Source organism: Neoarius graeffei, chromosome 7 (genome assembly GCF_027579695.1).
Source record: "Neoarius graeffei isolate fNeoGra1 chromosome 7, fNeoGra1.pri, whole genome shotgun sequence".
NCBI classification, from domain to species: Eukaryota; Metazoa; Chordata; class Actinopteri; order Siluriformes; family Ariidae; genus Neoarius; species Neoarius graeffei.
This window is the reverse complement of record NC_083575.1, coordinates 18,086,664-18,102,103: the sequence shown is the minus strand read 5'-3', so window position 1 is coordinate 18,102,103 and position 15,440 is coordinate 18,086,664. Positions and strand designations below refer to the sequence as shown.

General features: G+C 40.2%; 1 protein-coding gene across 5 annotated transcripts in view; it reads right to left on the bottom strand.

Annotated features, from left to right (window-relative positions):
- The window catches only part of golga4 (golgin A4), a 202,165-nt gene that overhangs the window by 127,585 nt on the left and 59,140 nt on the right, over positions 1-15,440 (bottom strand). For 3 of the 5 annotated variants that reach the window (XM_060925343.1, XM_060925344.1, XM_060925347.1), the window contains exons 2-4: positions 4,233-4,334; positions 944-1,012; positions 395-718 (exon numbers count right to left, since the gene is read on the bottom strand). In XM_060925343.1, coding sequence (XP_060781326.1) covers positions 395-718; positions 944-1,012; positions 4,233-4,334 — 495 coding nt within the window. Of the gene's footprint in view, positions 1-394; positions 719-943; positions 1,013-4,232; positions 4,335-7,084; positions 7,127-15,440 lie in introns of those variants that run through there. The other 2 variants (XM_060925345.1, XM_060925346.1) reach the window with 2 other exon arrangements.

Below are 15,440 nucleotides of genomic sequence, written 5' to 3'. Positions count from 1 at the left end.
TTTGGTGATCCTCGTGGAAGAGCCACAGGAAGAGCGCGCTTTATGATTTAAACCCATAATAATAATTAATCTCGAGGCTGATTAACTTTTTATTATTTTATTTCTACTATTGTTTAATTCTTATTATTTTTCTTCCCCAATTATTTTATGTAATTTTATTTTCTATTGTTTACTGTTCTGCTTTTACTTCTGTAAAGCACATTGAACTGCCACTGTGTATGAAATGTGCTATATAAATAAACTTGCCTTGCCTAAAGTAGCTGTAAAACATTAAAACCACTTGCTATAACCCTGCCAATATGTAACACTTTGCACATTTTATCTCAAGATTTTGCAAGAAATGTCCTTATTCATTTGAGTCAGTATTTCTAGTCAGTATTTCTAGTCAGTATACCTCAGAGTATTTCCCTCTATAGTTTGCTAGGCTCTTTTCAACCTTCTGCAGCCGATATATGAGCTGCTCTTTGGACAGAGCCTCTGCGTTGCCAGGTGTCTCTTCAGCTTCACTCTCGATGTCTGATGGAGGGTCGAAGGCAGGGGCTCCCGGGGCCTCATTCTCACCTAGAGAGGTGAGAGATTCCCGTGACGTGCTATGGGCCAGGCTGTCCCTGGAGCCAGAGTGGAAAACCCCCTCGGCACGACCCGAAACACGAAAGAGAGACTCTACTGAGGACACCCTCTGCTGCAGCTTCTGTGCCAGAGACTGTGACTCCTCCCTCTGAATGAGAAGAAATGTAGATGAGAAAGTGTGAGAGCTTGTACCAGTATAAAATGTATATAATCACAATTAAAAGGACATAAGCAAATAAAGGAAATCACCCTTTTTTTCATAATCTAACTGCAAAAAGTATATTATCATTCTGTAACTTTATTTGTTACCTACCACTGTCATAAAACACTTTATATTGCTCCTATGGTAATATCAAATTGTTCTGCTACTTGCCAAGGGAGAGGTGGCTATGTCTCCATTCACACTTCCGCTGGGAGAAGTGACTGCTCCTTTAGTGATGTTCTGAACAGGACAGAAATGATCAGAGACAGAAGGTTTAATAACTAGGTTCTGTTAGCATACAATTAATCCAGCTGGCTGCACCCTGATGACTCTAGATGCAATATTAGTATTGCAATGAGCAATGCAAGGGCTTCTGGCTATTCCCACATGCAGTCAGAGCACCATGAAAGAGAGCACAGAATTAAAGACAATACACCAGTTACACTGTACACAAAGTAGCCACAATGTCCCAAAACTGCCCTAATGAGACTGAGCCAGAAGACTTGCTGAGGTTTAAAAAACAAACCCCTCTTCTTTCAATGACAAATGTCACTTGAGGGGTTCATGCTAGATTTAGTAAGTCAGGGTAGTATGTAAGTATATGCATAAAATCCCACCACATTCCACCCTATACAAGTTATAAGACCAGATAATCTACACAGCATGCTCAAGCCTGGGGGGGCGCACAGAGTAAATGACACTATTCCAACACAATTACTATATAAAACATTTCAGTCCCAAAAATTTAGAGCAAAATACATTTGAATATTGAAATTGTACAGAGACCTCAGGTTTGTGGTAGGTTTTAACAAAAACACACTACTGCTAGTACATATTTAATGAGAAAGAAATTTTATTTGCGAGACAACCTGTTTTCACAGCAAGACTGAAATATACATGCCTGCCTGAAATGACTCTCAAAGTACATAGTACACCAACTTTCTCTCATGAGGACAAAATAAGAAAAAGCCCCCAATACCATTACAAGCTACATAATATATCAAAGATTTACACCAGTATTACAGTCATAAATTTGAATCTACTGCAAAGGCATGCACCTGAAGTACCGAAAGCAATCCTTTAAACAACCTGAGATGCATTACAGCAATCACAGAATGTTACATTCCAAATTTACAAATTTCAATCAAAAGGCACAAACAACCATCTACTAAAAAGGGTTACAGAACAGAAATTCAAGAAGAACTGAAGCCAGAGGAAGATGGCTGACACAGAGTGGGTTATTAAATGTCCAGTTCCATCTCATCTCATCTCATTATCTCTAGCCGCTTTATCCTGTTCTACAGGGTCGCAGGCAAGCTGGAGCCTATCCCAGCTGACTACGGGTGAAAGGCGGGGTACACCCTGGACAAGTCGCCAGGGCTGACACATAGACACAGACAACCATTCACACTCACATTCACACCTACGGTCAATTTAGAGTCACCAGTTAACCTAACCTGCATGTCTTTGGACTGTGGGGGAAACCGGAGCACCCGGAGGAAACCCACGTGGACACGGGGAGAACATGCAAACTCCGCACAGAAAGGCCCTTGCCGGCCATGGGGCTCGAACCTGGACCTTCTTGCTGTGAGGCGACAGCGCTAACCACTACACCACCGTGCCACCCTGTCCAGTTCCATTTCTTTAAATATGCAACGAAAACATGGCGAAACCAACCCACTGTCATCCAAGTCTTCTACTGATCGCCCTACGAATATTATAAATAATACTGAAGACAAGTGCACTGTCCATGAGTCAGGTGCATGCATGTAAGATGCAGTACAAAAGCTCACTTAATTCAGCGACAAAATGTACTGTCAATGTTTCTGACCCCATCCACACGACATACTTTTTGTATGTGCTCCTGTTATGACAACACACTTCAACTTAAATCAAGAAAACTAATGCTCAAATGTACAACTGTGTGAGGAATATGAACTTGGGACCGACAACCAACAGCTGTAAAATGATGGAAATGGTCATCCACACAGCAGTCAAAAAGCCCAGGAAATGACAATTCAGCATGGTTTTAATAATAAAGGCTCATGTCAGTACTTGTAAACTGACATTAATATGGATGGCATTAATATGGATGAAAAAAGCTCAGTTGATATTTCCCTAATTTAGTACATTTGCAATGTCAAAGGTCCAGATTCAAATGTTGAAACAGGATGTTTTATCTGTAAAACTGATGTACGTGTTAATGACATAGTGACAAAATGACAATGACAAAAAACAACTGGTAATTCAAAAAGTGACCCAAATATGCAGGACAAAATCTCTCACACAAAACTGGCCACCACTAATTTGATGAGTTTTGTTTTATGAACAGATTTGTCAGATGTGTGTGACCAAAGCAGCATTTTGCCTAAATAGCATTCTTACTAAGGTCCTAAAATGGCCTCATTATTACACATCACAAAGAATATCTTGGAGACTGAGTTAAACAAAAAACAACTGGTAATTCAAAAAGTGACCCAAATATGCAGGACAAAATCTCTCACACAAAACTGGCCACCGCTAATTTGATGAGTTTTGTACAAAGTTAATAAATAGGTACTCTGCCGCTCTTCCCATTTAAGTCCGACATCCAAGATAATGCATGCATATGCAAGGGAAAAGAGTGTAGATGTCATGTGCAAGACAGAAACTGCACGCCAAACCTTGTATGCCAGTTTCATACATGGCACACAAGGATTTTAATACCAAATGTAACTAATTGGGCTGGAAAACAATCACCAAGGCTCATGCTTTGACATTAAATGTCCAGATCATACTGCAGTGCATATGCAAATACAGTTTTGAAAACGTTCATTTCAAAACTCCGGAAACAAAAGTGCTAAGCAGCTACTAAAGATGGGTTTCTTTTTACAGCAACTTCTATACCTACAATTTGTTCTGGCTTGAAAAAGTAAAACTGCTGATCACTCAAAAGAGTCTCCTTAAATATTACAATATTTTTTTCCAAGCTCATCTCGGACATTGTCTGGCAACTAAAGAAGTTCAAACACAAAGCTTTCTTATGGGAGAACAGCAAATTACATATATTCAGCTACTCATTACTGTGGGGAAAAAATGAGCAGGCAAGCAAAAACTATCGGGGGGAGGGGGCATAAAAACATCCTCCATTCACACAGATATCAAAAACAATACAGAAAAGATCATCAAAGTGGAAAGAGCACACAAGCAACTGTCAATTTATAAAAACACCACTACAAGGATTTAGATGCAAGAATTAACAGTGAAATGTCTTTCAGTTATGCAGGAGAGCAAGAAAATAGGAGGAAAATGACAGAAGGCTGCAAGCAGGTGATGCCTGGAACTACAGAAATATCCTTAAGGTCAAACCCCCAAAGGCAACACATTAAAGGGGTGAGGCAGGTAGAAGCAGCAGGTTTACTGGGGTTTAATCGGGGTTGTTGGGTGGGCAATCAGAGGGGATGTGCAAGGATGAACTCACCACACTAGGTACCTGGGCAGCTTTGGGTCGATTTGAATGGTCCAGAGCAAAGATAGTATATTCAGAGAGAAAAGCAGGCTCTGCTATCATCCCAGCCAGCAGCTGACCAACACCCCCACACACACACACACACACACACACACAAATAAATAAATAAATAAATCAGACAGTGCATTAATGATTGGGGCAGGCACTGAAGTGGGGTGAGAGAGACAAAGGGCCATGACTAAACACCATGAGTAAGAGCATGAAGATGAGAAATAAGAACAGAAGAAATAAGAGAAAAATGAAACCGTGAACCTGCATAGTCTCATTTACAATGTTTAATGTCTCATTTTATATAACCTCATTGGGACACATTTTCCTGTTTTAGTTTGTATTGACCAATCAAACTGACCTCTGGATAAGTAAGCTTGTGCAACATAAGGATTTTATCATCCCAACATATTATACTGAAATGTGGACATTATATCCAGCAATGTTTAAAACAAAAAACAAACAAACAAACAAAAAACCAGATGAGTCAATCAATATATGAATCTGGAATAATCTGTTACAGTACCACCCTTTCTTGCAGGGGGGACCCTCACTTTCCTGTAAGGTAAATAATCTCCTTAGAAATCTATGGACGTTTTTTGGAGTTATTATTAAAATGGCAATGCATTTTGCAATTGGCAATTCAATGTGCAAAGTGGCAATGCAATCCTGATGGACAGTGCCCTCTACAATTATTGCCCCCCTTGTAAAGATTAGTAATGAGTTTAAAAAAAAAAAAAAAAAAAAAACTTTCTGGTGAAGGAGATTCATCTCACACTAAAGAAATAAGAAAAATCCAAACTTTATTGAAATTAATTTATTCAGAGAAAAACAAAATCCTCATCAAGAAATCCTTATTTTCAACCAAAAACGCATGTGCCACTATTATTGGCCCCGCTGGAAATTATAGTGTACACAATGTAAATGAAGCATGTTTCCCATTTCAATTATACATTTTTGAATTGATTGAAGTGTGTAGAAACTTTCAAACTGTAATCCGTGGCTTCCTGATTAACTGGGGTAGAATTATTAGGTGGCATGGAGGCCAAATTCCCTTAGTCATCCATCAACATGGGGGAAAAATAAGAGAACACAAACCAAATGAGGGAGAAGTGTGTTGACCTTCATAAGTCAGGGAATGGTTATAAAAAAATAAATAAATAGCTACTCACCTGAAAATGCCCAATTCTACTGTTAAGGCTGATTAATATCTTTATTATCTTTAAGATAATGAAATGGACATCAACTGTTACAAACTTTCCTGGAAGAAGACCCAATTTATTTTACCCCCGCATACAGTGAGGGGGATGGTGGTGGTAGTGGTGGGGTGGGGGTAATCCCCAAGGATCACTGTTGGTGAATTAAAGCAAAAGCAAAGCACAACTTTATTCATCACACACTTGTGAAATTCCTCTCTGCATTTAACCCATCTAAAGCAGTGAACACACACATGCACACACACCTGAGCAATGAGCACACACACCTACCCAGAGCAGTGGGCAGCCATGCTAACAGCACCCAGGGAGCAGTTGGGAGTTAGGTGCCTCGCTCAAGGGCACCTCAGCCCAAGGCCGTCCCATATTAACCTAACCGTCTTTGGACTGTGTCTTTGGACTGTGGGGGAAACCGGAGCGCCCGGAGGAAACATAATTACAAGAAAAAGTAAAATCTTGAGGTTACCAAGTCTCCAAAACCACCATCAGATGCCACCTCCATACCAACAGGTTATTTAGAAAGTATGCTGGGGGGGGGGGAAGCTTGTGTCCGTTAACTACAAACAGCATAAGTGTGTGAAGATTGTGAAATGCTAGGATGATGACAATGAAAAACACTTTCCCAAGTGTAAAATATGGTGGAAGCTCTGTGATGTTTTGGGGCCGTTTTTCCTCCAAAGGCCCTGGAAACCTTGTTAAGGTATATGGCATCACGGACTCCATAGAATACCAGGACATTTTAAATCAAAATCTGGCTGCCTCTGCCAGGAGATTAAAACTGGGTTGTCACTGGATCATCTAGCAGGTGATCTGAAGCATATGTCCAAATCAACACAAAAATAGTTAAGTTGATCAAAGAATCAAGCTTCTGCCATGACCATCTCAGCCCCCTGACTTATACCCCATTGAAAACCTGTAGGGTGAGCTGAAGAGAAGAGAGCACAAGAGAGGGCCTCGAACCCTGGATGATCTGGAGAGTTTCTGTAAAGATGAATGGTCTCAGAATGGTCTCAGTGTGAAGTGAAGCTACTTCAACAAAAAGGTGCATTTTATACACACTGCAACCCCGCTATAACAAACTCCTTGGGGGACGTCCAAATAGTTTGCTATGCCAAAAAGTTCACAATATGGAAATGGACCCACTTGTCATACCAAACACTCATGTTACATGTGAAATTTATGGGACATTCCCCTTATCATGAATTTCTCATTCCAAGTCACTATCGCAGTTCACTGACTGAGTTAAAGGATCACGAACAGAGGCAATGATTTCTTTGTGTTATGGAAACGACAGAGATTACCGGTGTATTGCTATCGATGTCCACCCACTGGTTCATTGCGTTTTCTAAATCTTCATCATTCGGGTTCATTCATGTGTTGTAAATCACTGATGTCATTTATGTCGCACTGCAGGGCTGGGCAAAAAATGCTGCCGGTACACTTTAACTAAGTGCCAAGTTTAGTGGTATCAGCAGTCATTTCATTCTTTCATCGATCCTTTGATCACCATTCTTTAATTTTTAGTGATTGACACCTAAGCTAGGCTAGTTAAGGTTTTATGATGTTAATACGTATTGTTAACTTGACTGCGGACTTGCTTACTTGTCTCTGGTGGGGAGCAGAAAGCATGGCTTAGGCCACACCAATTCAATCAGTTGGTTCTCAGAATCGCCGCTTGAAGAAAATGCAAAATGGAAACAAAAAATCGAAATCAAACTCCCGCCAACAGAAAATGTATATGCCTTTTATATGTAAATCCACATATGTTTGTGTTGGATTTACATATAAAAGGCATGTACATTTTAAACTGTAAAATATAATTTAAAACTACAAACATTACATGAAGCATACAAAGACGGTGTAATTCATCATACACATTATCTGTAAAAACCATGCACAATGTTCACTTCATACATACTAGATTTTCATAAAAAATTTGTATGAGGAAAATGCAAAATGGGCCACTTTCAGGAGTAAATCATACATGGCATATATATTTATTTATAAATCCTTATAAGGATTTATCCTTATATTTATAAGGATTTACTACTAAGACAGTGGTAAATTCTTATAAGTTCTTTACTGTTCTTTTTCGTATGGGGAGGCACAAAATCCAAGGTGTTTGAAGTCCAGTGTGAAGTTTCCACAGTCTGTGATGATTTGGGGTGCCATGGCATCTGCTAGGGTTGGTCCACTGTGTTTGATCAAGTCCAAAGTCAACACAGCCATCTAACAGATTTTAGAGCACTTCATGCTTACATCTGCTGACTAGCTTTATGGAAATGCCAAATTCCTTTTCCAACAGGATTTACCACCTGCCCACAGTGCCAAAACTACTACCAAAGGGTTCACGGACCATGATATTACTGTGCTGATTGGCCAGCCAACTCGTCTGACCTGAACCCCATAGAGAATCTATGGGCTATTGTCAAGAGGAAGATGAGAAACACCCAACCCAAAAATACAGACGAGCTGAAGGCCACTATCAAAGCAACCTGGGCTTCAGTAACACCTCCGCCTAGTTAATTTCTGACAATCCAGAGCCAAGGCCAGGGAACAGACGAACAGGCTAAACCAACTGTCTGCTAGCTGCACGGAGTCGTCACTCAGGGTCCACTACATCGAGACTGTGTCTGTTCCCTGAGCTCAACAAAAAAGTAGAAATATTCAGAGAGTTTGTTCCAGTAACCTAATCAATATAAAATTAGATCACACTGACTGTACAGCTGCTGCCAGCACCTTTGATCTAAAGGTGGGGCTATTAAATATTAGATCTCTTACATCTAAAGCGCTAATGGTTAATGAACTCATTATTACTGATCAGGAGTTTAATGTACTTTGTTCAACTGAAACATGGATTAAGCCAAATGAATATATAGCATTAAATGAAGCAAGTCCTCCTGGATACAGTTATATACACCAGCCTCATCTAACTGGCAGAGGAGGCGGCGTCGTGGTTATTTATAATGATTATCTAGGTATAACACAAAAACCTGGTTATAAATTTAATACATTTGAAGTTCTTCATACTCATATGATGCATGTAGCCTTGAAAAATAGGTCTACCCAGTTAATTCCGTTACTTATTATTTACAGGCCCCCGGGGCCATAAGTTTCTTTCTGAATTTGCAGATTTTATCTCAGATCTGGTTATTTCCTTAGACAAAGTTTTAGTTGTCGGACATTTTAATATTCACTTCAATAACCCAGAAGACCCTTTGAAAACAGAGTTTGTGTCCATTTTAGATTCAGTAGGGATTAATCAGAATGTCATAGGACCGACCCATAATGGTGGTCACACCCTCGATCTAATACTAACATTCGGGTTAAACGTAGAAAATATAGTCATACTTCCACAGTCTGAAGTTCTCAGATCATTACCTCATCTCATTCAAAATATGTCTGAGGAATAATATATGCACCTCACCACGCTACTGTATTAAACGTACATTCACATCAACTACTGCACAGAGTTTTATAAATGATCTCCCAGAGTTATCAAATTTGATCGGGTCACTGTCAGCCCCTGCAGAACTTGATCAGGCAACTTAGAGTCAACGTTCCACCATACTTTAGATAATGTAGCTCCTCTTAAAAAGAAAATGGTCAGAGACAAAAAAAAATTAGCACCCTGGTATAATGATTACACTCGCACTTTAAAACAGACCACTCGAAAATTGGAATGTAAATGGCATCAAACAAAATTGGTAGTGTTCAAATTAGCATGGAAGGAGAGCTTCCTGAAGTACAGAAAAGCTCTTAGTGCTGCGAGATCAACATATCTCTCCTCCCTAATAGAAGATGATAAAAATAATCCTAGATTCCTATTTAATACTGTAGCAAAATTAACCAGGACTAAGTCCACTACAGACACATGCACACCTACAGTATGTAGTAGCAACGACTTTATGAATTTTTTTAATGACAAAATTGAGAATATCTGACAAAAAATTCAAACTACTAATTTAAGGTCAGACAGCGCAAGTGACCCTGTAGTTAAGAATACAACTGTATCAGATCAGCAACTAGAATGTTTTACTCCCCTTAGAAAAACTGAATTACTTTCATTAATCTCGGCATCAAAAGCCTCAACTTGTGTACTAGATACTCACCTACATGTCTATTCAAACACATAATACCTGAAGTAATTGAACCACTTTTAAAAATAATAAATTCTTCTCTTAGGATTGGCTATGTACCCAAATCCTTTCAACTAGCAGTTATCAAACCCCTGATTAAAAAACCTGACCTTGATCCCTGTCAGTTGTCCAATTATCAGCCAATCTCAAACCTCCCCTTTATCGCCAAGATCCTTGAAAAAGCTGTGGCACAGCAGTTATGCTCATATTTACAGAGGAATAACATCCATGAAATGCATCAGTCAGGATTTAGACCTCATCATAGCACAGAGACAGCTTTGGTTAAAGTAGTAAACGACCTACTGTTGGCGTCTGATCAGGGCTGTGTCTTGCTGCTTGTGTTGCTTGACCTTAGTGCAGCATTTGATACCATTGATCATTCCATTCTTCTGGATAGACTAGAAAATGTTGTGGGAGTTAAGGGAATGGCCCTCTCCTGGCTCAGGTCTTATTTAACTGATCGCTGTCAGTATGTTGATGTAAATGGTGATTTTTCTCGACATACTGAGGTAAAGTTTGGTGTTCCACAAGGTTCTGTCTTGGGTCCACTGCTTTTTTCTTTATATATGTTACCTCTGGGTGATATTATTCATAAACATTGTATAAAAGTTTCCACTGTTATGCTGATGACACACAGTTGTATATGTTTCTGCAAAACCTGATGAGAGACACCAGCTTAATAGAATTAAGGAATGTGTGAAGGACATTAGACACTGGATGCTTATTAACTTCCTTCTGCTCAACTCTGACAAGACTGAAGTACTTGTGCTAGGACCACATGCAGCTAGAAGCAAGTTTTCTGATTACACAGTAACTCTGGATGGCCTTTCTGTTTCTTCATGTGCAGCAGTAAAAGACCTTGGAGTGATTATTGACCCTAGTCTTTTATTCGAAACTCACATTGATAACATTACCTGGATAGCTTTCTTTCATCTCAGAAATACTGCTAAGATAAGAAATTTAAATGTCAATACATGACGTGGAAAAACAAGTTCATGCTTTCGTTACCTCCAGGTTGGATTATTGTAATGCCTTACTGTCTGGATGTTCCAATAAGTGCATAAACAAGCTCTAGTTAGTTTAAAATGCAGCAGCAAGAGTCCTTACTAGAACTAGAAAATATGACCACATCACCCCTGTCTTATCCACACTGCATTGGCTCCCAATCAAATTTCGTATTGATTATAAAATATTACTGTTGACCTACAAAGCACTGAATCATCTCGTGCCACAGTCCCTGAGTGAACTTCTGGTCCTGTGTTTTTTCTCCCCCCCAAATCTGTCCCTCCGAGTTACATGTCGGTCCTGGGATCGAGATGCTAACCTCTTCTGCTCCTCGGATCTGCCTGATCCATCCTGGTGCCGTGTCTGGTTGGAGTCTCATTGCATCGCTCCTGTTGAGGACGGCCCCATGTGGACAGTTGAAAGTCACACCTGGAGGACACTCTGGACTCTTACAGTAATGCTTTTATGGCTGAGGACTACAGTTGACTTGCTAACTTTAGGACTGCAGTTGTCATGAACAGTTTTGCACTCAAGTTTCCATCAATGAAGAGTTTATAACATCAACAAAACTGACTTCATGTTAAAACTGTTAATGTTACAGTCATGTTGTCTGTTGTTGCCCAAATGAGGATGAGTTCCCTTTTGAGTCTGGTTCCTCTCGAGGTTTCTTCCTCATGTCATCTGAGGGAGTTTTTCCTTGCCACTGTCGCCACAGGCTTGCTCATTGGGGATAGATTAGGGATAAAATTAGCTCGTTTTAAGTCGTCCAAATTCTGTAAAGCTGCTTTGCAACAATGTTTATTGTTAAAAGTGCTATTCAAATAAACTTGACTTGACTCCACAGTGCCACAGGCTGAGCGCCTCCATGCCACACTGCACTGATGCAGTAATTCGTGGTAAAGGAGCCCCAACCAAGTAAGGAGTGTATAAATGACCATACTTTTCAGAAGTTGGACATTTCTGTCTTGGAAATACTTTTTTGAATTATCTTAAATATTCTAATAATTTGAGATACTGGATTTACACATGCCCCGTCCCAACTTTTCTGAAACGTGTTGTTGGCATCAAATTCACAATGAGAACATATTTTTCAAACAAAATAATTCATCAGTTTCAACATTTGATATGTTGTCTTTGCACTATTTTCAAAGAAACCTTGGGTTTCCATGTGTAAATGGAATGCAAATCACATTCCATTTTTATTTATATTTTACACAGCACCCCACTTTTATTTTTTGAAATGGGGTTGTATGCATGCATGTTTCTCTTAGCTTCCATACTGCTGAGGAATGGTGATTAATTTGTGGACGAGTGCATGCACAATTTCTTTTTTCCTTTACCATTTTCTTTTATGAAGTATTTTTCCTCTACAGTGTATGTTTTTTTTTTAGACCTGTACAGACTAGCTAGGCAGAGAAACAGGGAAGCGAGGGATGTACAGCAGGTAAGAGTGACGAAAGATGGAAATGTGCTGACAAACAAAGAGAGTGTATTAAGAAGGTGGAAAGAGTACTTTGAGGATTTATTAAATGAGGAGAATCCAAGACAGAAAAGGTCAGATTCATTGGCGACAGCAAATCAGGAAGCAGAGTTGGTTCGTAAGGATGAGGTGAGGGCAGCCATGAAAAGAATGAAGACTAGGAAAGCAGTCGGACCAGACGGTATCCCGATTGAAGCTTGGAGGTGTTTGGGTGAGACGGCTGTGGAGTTTCTAACGAGATTGTTTAATAAGATCCTTGAGAATGAGAAAATGCCAAATGAATGGAGAAAGAGTGCGCTAGTCCCAATATACAAGAATAAGGGAGATGTACACAGCTGCAGTAATTACAAAGGGATAAAATTGATGAGCCACACCATGAAGCTATGGGAAAGGGTATTGGAGGCGAGACTGAGAAGAGAGGTAGCAATCTGTGAACAGCAGTACGGGTTTATGCCAAGGAAGAGCATGTCAGATGCAATTTTTGCTTTAAGAATGTTAATGGAGAAGTACAGAGAAGGCCAGAGAAAGCTACATTGTGTGTTTGTAGACCTGGAGAAGGCATACAATAGAGTGCCGAGAGAGGAGTTATGGTATTCTATGAGAAAGAGTGGAGTGAATGAGAAGTATGTTAGAGTGGTGCAAGACATGTATGAGAACAGTGAAACAGCAGTGAGGTGTGCAGTTGGAACAACTGAATAGTTCAAGGTGAAGGTGGGACTCCATCAAGGATCTGCTTTGAGTCCTTTCTTGTTTGCCATAGCGATGGATAGCTTGACGGACGAAGTGAGGCAAGAGTCACCATGGAACATAATGTTTGCGGATGATATTGTGATATGTGGTGAAAGCAGAAAGGAGGTTGAGTTGGGTTTGGAGAGATGGAGGTATGCATTGGAACGAAGAGGAATGAAGGAGAGCGGTATCAAAACAGAATACATGTGCATCAATGAGAATGGGGATGAGAGTGTAGTGAAGATGCAAGGAGTAGATGTAAAGAAAGGTGGTGAATTCAAGTACCTGGGGTCAACTGTGCAGGAAAATGGGGGCTGCGATAGTGAGGTGAGAAAGAGAGTGCAGGCAGGGTGGAGCAGCTGGAGAAGGATTTTGGGAGTCATTTGTGATAGGAAAGTCCCAGCAAAAGTGAAAGGTAAGATGGATAAGACAGTAGTGAGACCAGCTGTGATGTATGGATTGGAGACAGTACCTTTACCGAAGAGACAGGAGGCAAAGTTGGAGGTGGCGGAGTTGAGGATGTTAAGGTTTGCGATGGGAGTGACAAGGTTGGACAGGATAAGGAACAAGCACATCAGAGGGTCAGCACATGTGGAGAGCTTGGGAATTAAGCTAAGAGAGATGAGACTGAGATGGTATGGGCACATCCTAGAGCTGGGCGATAAATTGATTTTATCGATTAATTCGAATTTATAGTTAAGGACGAGGTGTTTTTATGAAAATCGGTTTTCTCTCAGTTTTAACCTCTGCCACCGACACTCCCCTGTGCAGAACGGATCGGGCAGCAGGGACGAATCAGGCACCGACACTATAGCCCTCCTCCCGCGCGCTTGCCATAGACACACAAACAACATGGCAGCAATTGGGGGAAAGCCGCAACTTGTGCCCAAGAAAGGAAGGAGTAACTTCCTCCGTGATCTGGAATTGGTTCGGTTTTGCGGCGTCGGACGCAGACCAAACAAGTCCTCATTGTAAGGTGTGTTTGAAAACGGTTGCTTCCAAAGGAAGCAGCACGACGAATTTATTCCAACACCTTAAATAGAAGCATGCAGAGGAGTGGGAGAAGTGCTGCTCCCAGCCGAATGAAAACAGCTGCAGCACTAGCACACCATCCAAAGTAAAGCAAGCAACCGTCCCTGACACATTTTCGAACTGTGTGCGTTATAAGAATGGGGCATGGTGGAAGGCAATCACAGATGCTATCGCGATGTTTATTGCAAAAGACATGGTGCCCACACATACGGTGGAAAAGTCGGGATTTTTTTCCCCCTATTTTGTCAGTTTTATTGAAAAGGACACAATTTTATTTATTTATTTTTTTTTTCGCAGTCCAAATCCTGCGCTCTGACTGGCTGGCAAGCAGGTCCATACGATACGATACGGACCCCAGTTACAGACCTCTGGCGACTCGCTCGCTCACAACAACAAAACATTTATCTTTTTTTAAAAGATTTATTTATAAGATTATCAAAAATCTTATAAATTTTTGCCAGCATTTCTCAGGAGAATAGCATTAATTTTACAGCATGGATAGCGATAACGACAGTGTTCACAGCAAAAGCGAGTTTTACTACCCTGAGGAAGAAGAAATAAAATAAAACATTTCAGGAGAAAGCTAAAAAACTGTAATCTGCGAACACTGAGCAAAAACATGACTGAATCCTGAATGACTCCTATTTGTATAAATAGGGGACTACATAGGTGGCAAAATGTAGTTTTTTTCCTGCCATGGAAGTGCACTTGTATACTGAGGAGAAAGCAATTTGCATTACAGCTGCGAATGAGGATTCAAAATGGCGCCTCGGCTCGGTTTTCCCTTTCGGGCGCTCTCGTTTTCTGTTAGAATTTGGTAAAGAAAAAAATATATATATTATTTCTCAGGAGAATAGCATTAATTTTACAGCATGGATAGCGATAACGACAGTGTTCACAGTGAAAGCAAGTTTTACTACCCTAGGGAAGATAAAATAAAACATTTCAGGAGAAAGCTAAAAACCTCTAACTTTCTAACAGTTTGATCTCATTAGTTAATGAGGCCCATTTTGGACCATGTTATCCTACTACATAACATTACGTGAGGTAAAAACTTTAAACCAGTACAATCTCTTCTTCAAAGTTTTACCAAATGGCTTTATTACCTCCGCCAAGGAGGTTATGTTTTCAGTAGCGTTGGTTTGTTTGTTTGTCTGTTAGCAACATTACAGAAAAAGTAATGAAAGGACTGCTCTGAATTTTTTTCCAGAGGTGTGACTGTGATTTTGGCGGTGATCCGGATCACCTTCTGGATCCCGGATTTTTTTAAAGGATTCTTGGTGGAGGTCTGCACTCTCCAAGTGCTTTTCTAGTTTATGCAATATAAAAGGTCATAATACTGTATAACTTTGGTCGACCAAAAACATGGCTGAATCCTGAATGACTCAATTTTGTATAAATAGGGGAATACATAGGCGGCAAAATGTAGTTTTTTTTTCCTGCCATGAAAGTGCACTTGTATACCGAGGAGGAAGCAATTTGCATTACAGCCGTGAATGAGGATTCAAAATGGCGGCTCGGCTCAGCTTTCCCTTTCGGGCACTCTCATTTTCTGTTAGAATTTGGTAAAGAA